Source organism: Bombus huntii, chromosome 10 (genome assembly GCF_024542735.1).
Source record: "Bombus huntii isolate Logan2020A chromosome 10, iyBomHunt1.1, whole genome shotgun sequence".
Classification (NCBI taxonomy): Eukaryota; Metazoa; Arthropoda; class Insecta; order Hymenoptera; family Apidae; genus Bombus; species Bombus huntii.
In genome coordinates, this window is record NC_066247.1 from 3,315,660 (window position 1) to 3,330,017 (window position 14,358).

Below are 14,358 nucleotides of genomic sequence, written 5' to 3' on the forward strand. Positions count from 1 at the left end.
AAAAGCTATAATAGCGCGAGTATCGTTTACGGAACGGGATTTCTAAATGGCAGCTCGAAGCGGGAGAATCGTTATGGCAATGGAGCTAAAGCAATCCGATAGAACGATCGGCGAAAAAAGAGAAGAGGAAACATTAGCAAATGCGTTCGCATTGCACCGCCACTTTTGATGTGCCGCAATTTTCTTCGTTGCGACATTCTGTCAGATATACCGGGCCGTGCGTGTTACCGCCGTGTCCTTCAAAAAACCACCGCGTCCGGTCGGTTTCTCGAGCATGCAATTTTGGTGATTCCGACATCGACGTGCATTACCAGAGAGCTATCGTGGTTAACGGATCTTTATATTCACGCGAGCAACTTGCGTTTTCCACGAGCTCAGGCCCTCGCGTTTTCTCCGCCAATGATTTATCGCTGCCCTTTTAGCGACTTCGATGATTAACCCTTTAACGGTTCAGTAAATTTCACGGAGTCCGCGTAAAAATAACTAGTTGTTTCTTTCTTCGTAAATTGTTTGAACATCTCATCGACCAGGTGTCTCAGATAAGATGCGAACGGGAATTTTTTGTAAACGAAACTAAGCATAAATTACTTATATTATATATATATATATATTGGCAATTTATTGCAATACGAAGTACCAATTACGATATAATTAACGACTTAATTGTATATGTCAGTATACGAGCATATTTCGAAACATAACAATAATCGAATACATAATGCCACTTTGCTTTTAGAATTCTCTTGCTGCTTAAAATATCTAACAAGCACATGATCTATATGTTCTTACTGCAACAGAAGACACATATGATAGAAGAGTGCAAAATTTTTCACGTCGTATAACTGTGAAAACCACAGGGAAAAGATGCGACAAGTTATATTCATCGTGTTTCGTGATAGAGTAATTTTTGAAATTTCATATGCTGTTAATCAATTCTATATTTCAAAATTTCCCTTTTTATTCGACTGTAGCACTGAAAATGTACGGTTTAGTTATTCTTCCAGTTAAGTCAAAAATATCGATTGCTATAACATTAGCTGTGTCTTCGGTTCTTTATGGAAACTCCCTGAATATAGATCACCTATTTTGAAACTACTTGTGTTCGAATGTAACGAGTTGAGAAATTATAACGAAGAAGAAAAATTAGTCTTCGTATGGCCATACCGAAACAAAAATACACAAGTCCGTAAGAACGAAGCGCTAGGCGGTATGCGTTCGTCAAGCTCGCTCGTCACAGTAACGGACACTGTTGATCTAATCTGATCGTTTTAATCGATACGAAAAATTCAATACGCCTGGAAAATTTGCAAGACGAATCTGCCATAGCGCAAATAAGGATAGTCTCGTTTATACTCGGAGCGTATGGTTAGAAAAATGGTTGTACAGGGGTTTGCGGGCAAGTGGCGCTCATCATTGTTTGATGCAGTTACGATGGTGTCGCAGGTCTGGAACGGGTAGCGGAGGAGTTGATGGGCCGTAGGAGATGGAAGCAATATCAGGACACCCTGTACAGCGGTACTCGCAGCAGCGAATCAGTGACGGCACAGCCCCACCACCGGCTCTACCCGGCGTTCTCGTCGTCCTGCGACCCGGTGGTGCCCGGGAATTTGGAACAAATTGGGTCGCGTCCGCTTCATCCTGCGTCCTCCTCGTTACCTACAACGATAACGACGACAACGACGGTGCCACCGGTGATAACGACGACGACAGCGGCAACGACGGCGACGACAACGGGCCCGATCAAGCAGGAGAGCCTGCAAAGGCATCACCTGCAGAACCACCATCACCTACAGCCCTCCGCCGTTCAAGATCACCACCGTCACTATCAGCAGCAACAACAGCAACAGCAGCAACGACAACAACGGCAACAAGAAGACCGTCGCCTAAGGCCAGACGAGATCAAAGTCGAGGTCGGCGAGGACGAGTTCGCGAACGGTGTCGCCCGAGAGGAATCGGCTACGAAGACCGCGGATACGTCGACGACGACCACGGTAACGACGGGCACGACGACCACGTCGACGACGACAACGGGAACGAGCATACTTGCCACCAGTACCGCAACCGGCACGATCGCGACGATCACCACGCCGAACACCACCGCTGTTATGACCACGGGAACCACGACGATCGCGACGAGGCGGCGACGCAAACGCCGGCAGAACGACGGAGAGGCCACCGACGACAGAGAGGACGACGAAGAGAACGAGGAAGAGGAGGATGGAAGGGGGCAGGCCGAAGCGGAAAAACGGCTGAAGCTCGACGAAGACGCCGACAGGCCCGTCAGTCCTCTGAGAAGGGAGAACGATCGAGGATCTCGGGATTATCCGACTGCCAACGCTACAGATACGGAAGGGACCAAGGTTCGTTGTAGAATCCTTTCTTTTTCTTTTCTTGGGGGGGGGGGGGGGAGCGGCAGGGTGAAGCAATCGAAGAAAGAGCGAATAATAACGTGTAACGGTGTTTGTTACAGGAACGAACGGAAGAAGTCGCGTTGGAGCGGACACCGGTGACGCAGGGTTCATTGAGAGTGAAAACGGAGGAGGAGTTGCAAGGAGTGCCGAGTTCTGGAGGCGGTCCAACGATATTGACGACACCGACGCCGGATTCGGATGCGATCAGGTCAGGGTTGCCGTGCCGGGAGGTTGAAGCAGCCGCTAGAAACGCGGTACCGCCGTTTCTTATTGGAAGCCGACGCACCAGCCCACCGCCAGAAGACTGGAAGCCGCTAGACAAATGTTACTTTTGCCTGGACGGCAAGCTACCGCACGATGATCAACCACCTCTCGTAAGTACGATTCTCGTAACCATGGCTAAGCGGAACCTGTCTTGTTCGCATCATGGTGACGTTATTCAATACGAATCAATTGACGATCGATCGAAGAATAATTTAGCTGGAGGACTAATTTATTCGTCACCGGTTTGACTCGGAATGCTCTGTCGCCATGATGCGATTCGTCGCGCATAAAACTGCATTAGCCAACGCGAAATTCTTCAAAGCGCATAATTAATCGCGCGGAAAGGACAACGCTTTACGTGATATATGACGGATATCGGTCCTCCGGCGCAGGACACTAGGAAACGTTCAATTCTTTATTATCACGCGCAAAAGAGTACGTCTCTTCGCATCCGTTGCTTTGATCGCTTTGACACGCCGCCCTTATAAAAGTTTCACGAAGGCGGACCCGTATTCCTGCGTGGCGAAAAGCGAATTTGATCAGGATTCGATTTGTCCTCCAACGTCGACGAGGATGTGCTCCTTTTTCCATGATCGTTTCTTCCCTCCCACGCCGGTGGTAATCAGTTCCTTTCCGTGTGTTCCGCCGACCAATGACGAGCCGGACGAACATAACGTTCGATGTCGCGAATCCTGCAGAGTCCGCAGAGCGACAGTAGCAGCAGCTCGCGATCGGCCGAGTCACCGATGTCGGTCCAGGTGGACCCGATGGCGGCGTCCGTGGTCGCCGCGGCTCTCACCGGTACCTACCCTACCTTACTGCCTCAGTGGTGTCTGCCACCAAGGGAGGCGCCTCTCGTTGGGGTGCAGCCTCATCAGGACAGTGCAACGCCAGCCGATCAACCTCTCGACCTCTCGGCCAAACCGAAAAATTCTCAGGTACGTGCTCCTTCTGGCGTGGGTAGATTCGCTTTCCTTCTCCTTTGCGTCTAGAAACGCGAAACATAAGAGTCAACGCAATTATCGTCTTCTCACATTTTCGTTTACGTTATCATTTATTTTTACGACGCTAGAGCGTTTTCTACCAAAAAAAAAAAAAAGAAAATGCTGATGCATGACACGATGACGCTTTCTGTCGCAGGATAACAACATATCTCTATTGGAACAACAGAAAATACCTCTGAGGATGACAGCAGGTATCGACCCCAAGAGTATCTTCAAGTAAGTAACCTTCTTCTTAACAAGAATATTTAAACGATTTCGCGTTCTCGCTATGCACCGACGAAAACTAGCTATCGATCGTATTTTTCCGACGCTGTCACAGGCTGTTTAGAAAAAAAATAAAAAATAAAAAATAAAAAATAAAAAATAAAAAAAAAGTCGTCTTGGCGCTGTTGAAATTCGTCTGTGATGCTTAGTAACCAGAACGAGAAGCGCGTCGATTCCTGCCAGTGTTATCACGCGACTCGTTTTACACCTCGCAGCGAAACGAAGCCACCACTGATATAGGTATTTGCATTCCGCGCGAGCAAAAGAAAGTGTTGATCGCATTCCGTATGCCGCGTATTCCAAAGGATCGAGAATAGATTCGTGTTCGAACACGACGACTTAATGGGCGACGCACTCTGTCAAGGCTGATCGTACCGTAGTATACGATCGTTTCGAAGCTGCCATACCGATCGTTCGGCGTACCTTGGATACTTTTATATCGTACAGAAGTTGTGTCATTAAATAGGATGCACGGTATACGATTCGAATCTATAGCGGCGGCGTACGAAACGGTAATTAAAAAGTTTCCACGGTTCGTTGTTTGCTTATTCGGAAAATTTTCCGCCGAGCATCCCATTGCTCGTCCGGCTACTCATTACGAAAATTTGCACGAAAGTCTGTTACAATTTTTTTGTCGGTTTGTTTAGAAAACACTCGTGTCGAAGCATACGCGTTATCCGCGCATTAATCTCTTCAATAGAATTCGCGTGCCGCGAAAATTATCGCGCTCGTACGGCCGTTTATCCGTTTGTCGAATGAGAATATACATATAATGGTAGTGGGTATTTTATTTCGTACGAAACCTGCCGGTTATCGGGTTCAACATCGCGTCCGTTCCAAAGGGTGACTCGAAAATTGCGAGGAGAAACTTCGCGCGCGCCCGAATCGGCCGTGAAAGTTAATCGAAGATGAACGGAAGAGAAATCGGAAGATCCTTGCTAAAAATTCTAAAAGCTAAAATCGACGCGCTCTCTTGAATAACGTTTCGCGATAAAACACGAACCGCCTGTCTTCCCGAGTTTTCACTTAAGCGTCGGCAAGTTCAATGTTTCTTAACCCTGTTACGTTCTTTCAATCATTTTCTAGCTAATCGTGTTTTACCATTGTTGAAAAACTCGTTGAATTTATCATGAAAATAAGACACGGTCGTTATTATGCTAAATATCTTCTGGAAACATCTATCTTTCGAATCTTTAATTTGTTTGACGATAAAAATCAACGTTAGGAATGAACGTTAGAGATAGAAATCGAAGATGATTAAAGTAATTAATTTACTTTGTACGAAGTTCAGGTAGGATAACGCATCGCAATATATCACACGAATACAACAAAAATCTCGTTACATTTATAATTCGTTCTATTCACTCGGTGTTATACTTCTAAATATACCTTGACTTATTTATTAAACTTTTGGTAACAGGCTCCTTTTTATTATTATTGAGACTTTTGGTGATTTTAACGAAGTACGTAGTCTTTGTTCGCTTTATCGAAAGTTCAGATAGGATAACGCGTTACAACGTGTCTGACAAAAAAGTCTAAAGAGGAATGTATCTTTAATTCGTTAATACGCTTCTCGCTGACCGGTAGACTCGTAGATTTTTGTTAATTTTCACGAACGTTCGAAGCGAGCATTTAAAAATCTTGTTCTCGGTCGAGACGAAAACAACGGTCGAGACGTAAAAATTCAAGAATCTCGGCATGAGTAAGTCGAAATGGAAGAACGTTATAGATTCCAAATAATATAACGTTCCTTGAAGCGGACGTTATTCGTGGGGGAAAAAAATGAATAAATGGCACGATGATCGAAGGAACGAAACGGAGGGAGGGAAAACAGGGAGAAGACGAATAACGCCGAGTCAAAGTCGCGAACCGTGTCCGTACGTTGCCCTCGTGTTTTCGCTGTTTTCCCCGCGGAACATTTTGCGCGTCAAATTTTTATCGTCGTCTATTATTAGTCCACCGTAATCTGCACCTCCTGACACATCGAAGGCACAAAGTACCTCGCGTGTGTCGTACGCCGCGCGAGAAAGATCGAAACGCGGAGAGGAACGCTGGAGAAAAGGAGACGGGGCCAGAGTCTCTGCTCGCGGCGGCGCATGCGCGCTACCGCAATTAACGATAAGATAGCCCGCCGTCGAAACCACGCGAGTAAAGTCGAAAAATTAGAAGCTCGAACGATCAACCGGACGAACAATCGTTCGAGTCGACGCTGTTGACAAAGTTTTCTTGTACCGCGTGGAAATTCCAGATAACAGACGTCACGTGACCACACGACACCGGATCTCTCTCGCAAGCGTTTATTGATCATTTTCGTCAGACCGCAATCGCCTCTTATCTTAATCGGTGCTACAGACAATGATGGATTAAAATAGGAGCAATTACGAGTTCAACGATGTAGCGCTAATTATTTATGTCTCTAAGGAATAGCATATAGATTAGACATTAAATAGCTGAAAGAGGATAACGCAGTGTCATGAGAAATTCATCTTGGTTGATCTTTTATTTTGACGTCATTCGCTGCTTAATATAGTAAGGTCACAGGTAAAAAGTACGATAAATCGCATTTTTTCATCTTTTTTTTCTTTTTTCTTACGAAAGGATAATTTTATTCTCGGACGATCCCATATCGAAACTAACTGTTTTCTCATTTGTTTTTGAGATTAGACGCGATTTCCTTGAACGTTTGAAAATTACTGATATTTATTTCTTACGGAAGAGTATCGTATCTTTAGTATTTAATAGCAGAAACGAAAGAAATCCTGACGAGAAAGAAATAATTATCTTCTAAATCGTCCGTTACGAATCGCAGTTATCACACCGTCGGGGGTTGATCTTTCGTCGAATGGTTAATTTGGATAATGTTGAAATTAGGATAATTAGAGAGAAGCTAAATTTGCAGTGCAGCAGGTATCGCGGCGAATAAAGAATAAAAGGCTGCAGAGATACGGTTGTTGCAAGCGGCACTCGAAGCGGTGGCGAAGCTTAGGTGGGGGCAGAACGGTCGAAATACACTTTTATCAGCTTACTTTGCTGTCCGAGAGAGAATAGGTCGACGAACTCATCATGGGGGGCCACGGTTCTCGCGAATCACCAACAAGCGGCGACATCTTTTACGTGGAATTCTTCCTATCAATTTTATTGTTAAACAACGGGACAGACTGTAGCAGCCCGATTGCTACCTGTCGTCTTTGCGTCATTCGATTCTTCGAACTGCCATCAGCGATACAAATTGAAATTTCTTAATTCGACGATAGAGAAAGCAAGCGGGAAAGAAAAAAAGAAAGAACAAAAGGTATCGATGAATATGTATAGCATCAGCGGGGAAAATAACAGGAGACTTACGACACGTAAGAAGCCGAATAAATCGGCTATGTACGATACGTATGCAGTCGTTCGGAAGCCGAACTGGACAATTCAACTTCTTATTAATTTCTCAATTTCGTTACATAAACACGCGTTTAACGATCGATCCCCAAGAAACAAACGAGTTACTCCCATAATTCAACCCAATTCAGGATACGCGCGTTCGATGTGAAATTCTGCGAACAATCTTGAATCCCTCGGTATATAAATTTAACGAATATCGTGGATGTCGTGGAAGAACGATCGTTTTCTTGATTTTCTCTGATTTTTCTACTTTGATCTTTCTCCATGTTTCGCACCGTGATCGTTCAAGTGTTCGTAACGTGATAACAAAGTTCAAGGTAAATTAAAAAAAAAAAAAAAAACAGCGTTTGCAACGCTATCGGTTCTTTGTATTTCTAAATTTATAAAGTTGTTCAACGTTGGCTTCTAAACGGCTCGTATAAATCATATTCGAGGAACATTTTAATTGCGTAATAACTGACAGCTCTCTCGCCGTTAGCCCGTCTAATTTCGCAGCTAGAATTCGTTCTAATACAGCCGGCTAGGTCAAAGATCAAAGCGTTAACGAGACACACTCTGTTGGATCGATTCGTTTCTCGTGTACAACACGTGCGCGCACCTCGCCGGCCACGTGGCTGGGAAACGTTGGTACAGCTTGGCCGATGAACCGCTTCTACACGTGAGTCTACGGTACGAAAACCACCCGATAACCCAGTAACTTTGTTACGAGGATATCGGTACGGCGTGTTATATAGCGTGATTGTGCAATTATCGGGTCTCATTAGATATCTGGAATCTCGATTCGTCGGTACGTCAACGTGCAAAATAGATCGCAGGTATTTATGGATTTTTGGAAGGTTGCAAATATCTGCCGAATACATTCAATAAGATATCAAAAGTAGAATACTTGTTGTAATATTTAGTAGATCGAACAGACAGAGAAGCGGCTTAGGAATTTGAAATGAACCGGGATAGAGAGATATGCAATAGGGCGATAAAAAATAGCAAGATTAAACATTGACTTGTTTCTCACTGCCTACGTTCTTTCCATCATTTTCGTCCTAATTCTATCTTTCTAACAAAAACGGAGTTTAAAAGGAATTGCAAGCTCGAGCAAAGATACGAAGACTTTATTATCGGTGTATACGATGCGTAGTTTCAATTTTATGTTAAACGCTTTCCTAGAAATAACTCCCCGTTAGATTTCTGTTTAGGTTCCGTTTCTTTAGTTTCATTCGCAAAAATATAAAATTGCACGAACGTCTGCGGTCTAGCGACTAGACGGTCGAGTAAAGGAGAGGATAAATGGTAACGCGAATTGATAATACGATAAACGATACCATGTTGAATGTTTTAGTTCTTGTTATCGTGCAAAACCACGTATGACCGGGCCAGTGGCGGCCGTGGCGGCGGCAGCAGCAGCTGCGGCAGGCGTCGGTGGTGTCCCCGTGGTGGGTGCCGGGGGTGGCCGGAGGGCCTACACCGAGGAGGAACTGCAAGCCGCGCTCAGGGATATCCAGAGTGGCAAGCTCGGCACACGAAGGGCGGCCGTGATCTACGGGATACCGCGTAGCACCCTGCGCAACAAGGTCTACAAGCTTGCGATGGAACGCGAAAGGGACGCGTCCCTGTCTAGCACCCACTCACACCCTCACGAGCCCGGCGCCCCAGCCACCACCACCACCACCATCACCACCACCACCACCACTACTACTACTACTACAACTACAACACCACCAAATACGACCCAAAACGCCTCCGCGACCACTCCGCCCCCGCAAGTGGATGAGGTAGGTTTTGGGGACAGAACAAGAGAAAGAGAAACCGGAAAGCGAGAGAAGAAGTGAGAGGCAAACAGAGGGTGCGGGAACATGTAATAAAAAAGAGCGATGATACGATAAATCACGTCGTATCTGTACCTAACTTTCTATAGCAGAGGGAATCAAGTATCGAGAATTGATAATCGAGTAACTGAGAATTGAGAATTGGCAATTGATCGAGAATTGAGTAATCGTAATAGCAAATATACCGAACTGAGAGAGCGTGCAAACTGGAAAGTATCTTATAGGGTCGAGTGTGGATCGCTAGGATGTAGATCGTTTTTCGAAACCACGCTTCTTCTGACACTGGTGGCACGAGTTTCCTTCTCGGTGACAGTCGTCGACCGAGTTATCGTTACGTCGAGAATGTCCGATAATCGTGTCAGTGACGGTAGGAGGAATAGCTCCAATATTAAATCGAGAAATTATATTCATCTCTCAAAAGAAAAAAGAAAAAAGGAAAAAGAAAAAGAAAAATAGAAAGAGGAAAAGGAAACGTTTCCTCTCGTAGAAGTTTCTACGTAGAAGATTCGGTGGTGATTTTCCGTCTCTAAAGTATCTCCATGTGTTCGATTCGATTTCCAATTCTTCGTGTACGTATGATTGTTTAATTAAAAAGTCTACCGTGCAGTTCCTTTCAGGTTCGATACACGTTCCACCGTCATTAATCATAAGTTATCGGACGTTGCGAGGAAAGATTACGCTCGATAGAGGAGATGATGCCTTTGGACGCGATTTATCTTAAGCGAAAGATGACGCATCCAAGGACAAGGAGAGAATATGACGGAGAGGGAATGGGGAGGGGGGTTGCAGAGAGATATAAAAGACCAGTTGAATCTCGATAATTCGTTCGCGAAGGAAGACCGCCTATTTGTATCTAAGTGTGGTTTTGGTTAGGAAGAACGAATGGAGCTTCCCCAAAACATACCTCTGCCACGGTGATCGTAGAGTTCGCGTGAACCGATCAACTCGCAAACTATATACAGGTACAGGAGATTGCAACTGTCGTACGAGCATATTTCATCTTCTAATTTGACTATAAATAAAGGAAAATGAAGCTGATTAATACGAAGATGGATCGGTTCACGCGGTTCGTTATCGGTTGCCGTGATGCTCAGTAGTGTCGAATGTTTTTGCATGGGCTGTTTAACTTTTTTATCTCACTATTTGTAGTTTAACACACGGCCGCTTGGTCTTGGCGAGGTTGCAAGACTCGAGGTAAGTCTTCGGGACGATCGTTTCGAGCCGAGAGGAGAGAGTTCTTCTTGGATGCGAGCTTTTGTTCGCGACGGGCTCTTAGGGCCCTCGAATTCGTTGTCACGAGTACATACGCTTTTTTTCCGACCTCGACACCATGCATCCTCGATGTGTTTTGTACAGACGATCGTGCTTCAGTATTACTAGTACAGCTGTCGATTTTATGGTGCAAGGGAATGTCAGGAAGTAATGGTTTCTACGTGGCGTTGCAATATAGCAAGGCATGCTGACAAGTGGCGTGGCTTATCCGGCAACATATATTCGAGAAACTGATACACGTTAGACGAAAATTAATTTTCCAAAAGCGTCCGTAATATCTTGACATTCGAACGATGCACGACGCTTGTTGGGAAATGGATCTTGGAATATCGAATAATCGATGGTTCATTTTCCTTTTTAACGACGTTCTGCCTGGTGTCATTAGGAGAAGCGCAGGTAGTTTAGTCCTGGTAGATTTTTTTACTTTGAATGCATGTTGTTTGAGTAATATTTACGAGGCAATGGCCGGTGTGTAGCACCGGGTTCTTTTTATTCGTCGGAGAGCGAGACACTTTCGAGCTGGTTTTCAATTTTCGACCATGCCTTTCTCTTTCTTTTCGCGAGAAAAACCACCCCGGTACAGGAAACTTTACATGAGAGTAACATTTGGGCAAAGCGTTCCTTTCTTTTTCTGTGTCCTTTTTATTTTTGTATACGTCGTACATGCTTTTTGCGAACGATTCTATCTGGCAAATTCCTGCATGACGCTTGGTCATTCTGCATTCGACGAAGAAGAGTGTATTTACATGGACAACCGACACTGTTACAACACAGACATACACGCAAATACAAACACAGAAGAACGCCTCTCGATGAAATCCTGCTAGCGAAAAGAACGTCGCCAAGAAAGTGTTATACCGATTTAACGATAATGATCGACGTAAGACGAGACTTTCCTCGAGAGGATCGATCGATGTTAACGATTCGTGTTTCGAATTATTCGTTTCCTTATCGCGGCTAGAATGTGTGGAATACGCTAGAAAAAAATATTCTTAACAGGTGGACGACAAAGAACTGTCCGGAGCGGAAGAGGAGAAAGAAGTGGAGAAAGCTCTGTTGAAGCCACTGTTGTCTTTGGAAGACCTTGTCAGGTTTTCCGCCCTCGAAGGAAGCGGCGGTGATTCCCTCAGAACGTTGCTACAACGAGGACACGAGACGGGAGCCGAGTGGCCAGGGCTCGAACACGCCAACATCGGCCCGTATATTCAAAAGATGCTTGCAGCAGCTGCGCCATTTAAAGGTGAGAAACACGCTTAACCCTTTTTCCAGTTGGCTTCTTTTCGTTTTTCTTTCGTTAAGAACATTGAACCAACGAATTTTTAAGCGCGTCGTGTTCCCACGAAGACAAATATTGTTAAAACATTCTCGAACTACTGTCAGCGTATTATATATATACTTTTTATAATTACACATAGTATTACGAAAAGTATTACACAATTACGAAAAGTATTTGCGCGACGTTATAGTTGTTGTAACATTTACGTGTTATTGAGTACAAGCATATGTTAAATTCCGCGTTATCTAGTATTATGAAGATTCCTTCGTACGATGGAGATGAAACGTAGTATCTGAGAAAAATTTGTTCGCTCGGAGAAGCAGAGTATGTGCGGATACATTTTATAGCTCGCAGATCTATCGAAATGTGTGTAGCTTAGGTTAGAGGAAATGAAAACAAAAGTAAAAACGAAAATCAGTATTTTCGCAAGTGGAAGATAAAATTCGCGATAGCAACCATAGTAGGAAAGCTAAGTGCGTGAAATGGTGTACGTCCGTCGAAACACGAGATTTGGGTTATTTCCGATAGACGTTAGACCGTCTCATTCGCCGACCAGTGTATAGCAAGGGCCGAGACGAAAGTCGAAAAGTGTATTACGAGCGAGTAGGTCTTCGGAAATCGATAGAAGCCAGATGGTGGTCGACGGGTCGGCGACACTTTTTCCACTTTCTGAATGGAAGTTCGTTTAAGTGGCTTAAACAGTTCTCAGGGGCTAATCCGCGATTACGACAAATGTTCGTAGGCGTGAAGAACCAACGAAATCGTATTTCTTAACAAACACGTACGCTCCTTTTGATTGATAACTGAAACTATCTCTGTCGTATCAACAGGCATGGAGACGCAAGACTATCGCATTCCAGAGGTGATGAGAAGGCTGATGAGCGAAGACAAGAGGCTAAACAAAAGCGTAAACGGGGACCAGTCGCAGCCATCGCATCAGCAGCTCCATCACCATCAACCGCACTCGACGCACCCGCAAGCCCAGGCACAGTCGCAGACGCAGCAGCAGCAGCAACGTGGCCCGATGACGAACGACGACTTCAACCCAAACATCGAGGAAGAGGCGAGCGACAGTGCTCAAGGCAGAGCGATCCTCAAGATTCCGTCCTACAAGCCCGCGAGCACGCCTGGATGTTCGAGCAAGAACGGCGAGCCAACGTCGGCCGCATTCGCGCAAGGATTCGCGGCTGCGACAGCAGCCTCGAGTCCGGGTCTCCTGGAACGAGCGAGTCCAGCGTTCTCCGGCACCAGTAGCCCAACCAACTCGTTGGTGGGGAAAACGGTAGCCGTGAATTTCCGCGACGTGATCGCGAAAAGCATCAGCGTCAAATTCCAAGAGGGTCAAACGGTCGCGACAGCCGGAATGCCCGGATGTCAACCGGCCGGAGTGGTACAGTCGCAGCAAGCGATAATGACGGATCCAAGTCCGTTCAAAAGAGGCAGATACACTCCGCCTCAGCCGGCGTCGCAGCAAGCCCAGTCGCAGGCGAAACCGCAGGCCCAAGAAGCGAACAAACCGAAACCAGCTACCGGTGGCAAAGGAACCAGACCGAAACGCGGAAAGTATAGGAACTACGACAGGGATAGCCTGGTGGAGGCTGTGCGCGCGGTTCAGCGGGGTGAAATGAGCGTGCATCGTGCAGGCAGCTATTACGGAGTACCGCACTCCACCCTCGAGTACAAAGTTAAGGAACGGCACCTGATGAGGCCAAGGAAGAGGTACGTTCATGTGTAGATCGTGGATCGTTGCTTATATTAAATCGTTCGATAAGCATGTGAACGCTTTAGCCAATCTGTAGCAACGACAGATCATCGCCTCGTCGCAATGACCAACGGCGGACGACTATTGTTTACGTCTACGCGTCTGTCGTTGACGCCGTTTTTTTTTTTTTTTTTGTTCTTGTATCTTAACTGTTCAAACGGTTTAGACCTCTGCGTGTTCCGGAAAACTGAAAGGAACCGATGGAAGAAGAGCACGCAGGAGTATAAATCGACGAGCCGGTCTCGGTTAATCGTCGGAAAGTTTGAAAAATTCAGAAGTCTCCGTCTACGCGTAGTCGACCCCGTTTTAACAATCGACACCGTAAGTCGAGCACGACTGTCGCTATCTCGCGTCACGGTTAATCTGCGTCAGGTACGTGCTCATGCTTGACCCGATCTCATAGCCGCGCCCGGTTTATCTCAATCGTACGACTAGATTAAATTTCCTGCCGTGTATTGTCCCTTTTGTCGAGTTTTCGTTTACGTAAAGTTTAACATTGTTACAATAGATGCCGCGATTATTCTTCTTATTCTTTAGCCTAAACTCTTGTCTTGGCGTATCTTTAATGCCCCGACGATACGCTTCGAATATTATTGCTTCGATTAATCGAGACATAAGTCTTGGACGGTCTTGTTTATCTGATTCGTTAGCTAGAACGTAAATAATCTTTCTACAATTTTCTCTCACTCTTATGGACGAAATCATATTAGGTGGTCCGATGGACACGAATTTCTGTTTCATATTATTTTATTGAATATGAAAGGTATGATCCAGTTCGTTCTATTTCTATTATTATGTTCGTGCATAATTCAATAAACTAATATAAAACAAAAAACATTGTTTCCTTATAAAACGAAAGAAACATTTCGGACAACCTAATATTATTTCACGTTTA

The 14,358-nt window shown here is 45.2% G+C and overlaps 1 protein-coding gene across 7 annotated transcripts in view; it reads left to right on the forward strand.

Annotated features, from left to right (window-relative positions):
* The window catches only part of LOC126869961 (mushroom body large-type Kenyon cell-specific protein 1), a 90,344-nt gene that overhangs the window by 68,073 nt on the left and 7,913 nt on the right, over nt 1-14,358 (forward strand). For 4 of the 7 annotated variants that reach the window (XM_050627196.1, XM_050627195.1, XM_050627198.1 and 1 more), the window contains 7 exons: nt 1,444-2,360; nt 2,471-2,785; nt 3,374-3,613; nt 3,816-3,895; nt 8,667-9,099; nt 11,425-11,665; nt 12,532-13,420. In XM_050627196.1, the coding sequence (XP_050483153.1) occupies nt 1,444-2,360; nt 2,471-2,785; nt 3,374-3,613; nt 3,816-3,895; nt 8,667-9,099; nt 11,425-11,665; nt 12,532-13,420 (3,115 nt within the window). Of the gene's footprint in view, nt 1-1,426; nt 2,361-2,470; nt 2,786-3,373; nt 3,614-3,815; nt 3,896-8,666; nt 9,100-11,424; nt 11,666-12,531; nt 13,421-14,358 lie in introns of all 7 variants that reach the window. The other 3 variants (XM_050627197.1, XM_050627201.1, XM_050627202.1) reach the window with 3 other exon arrangements.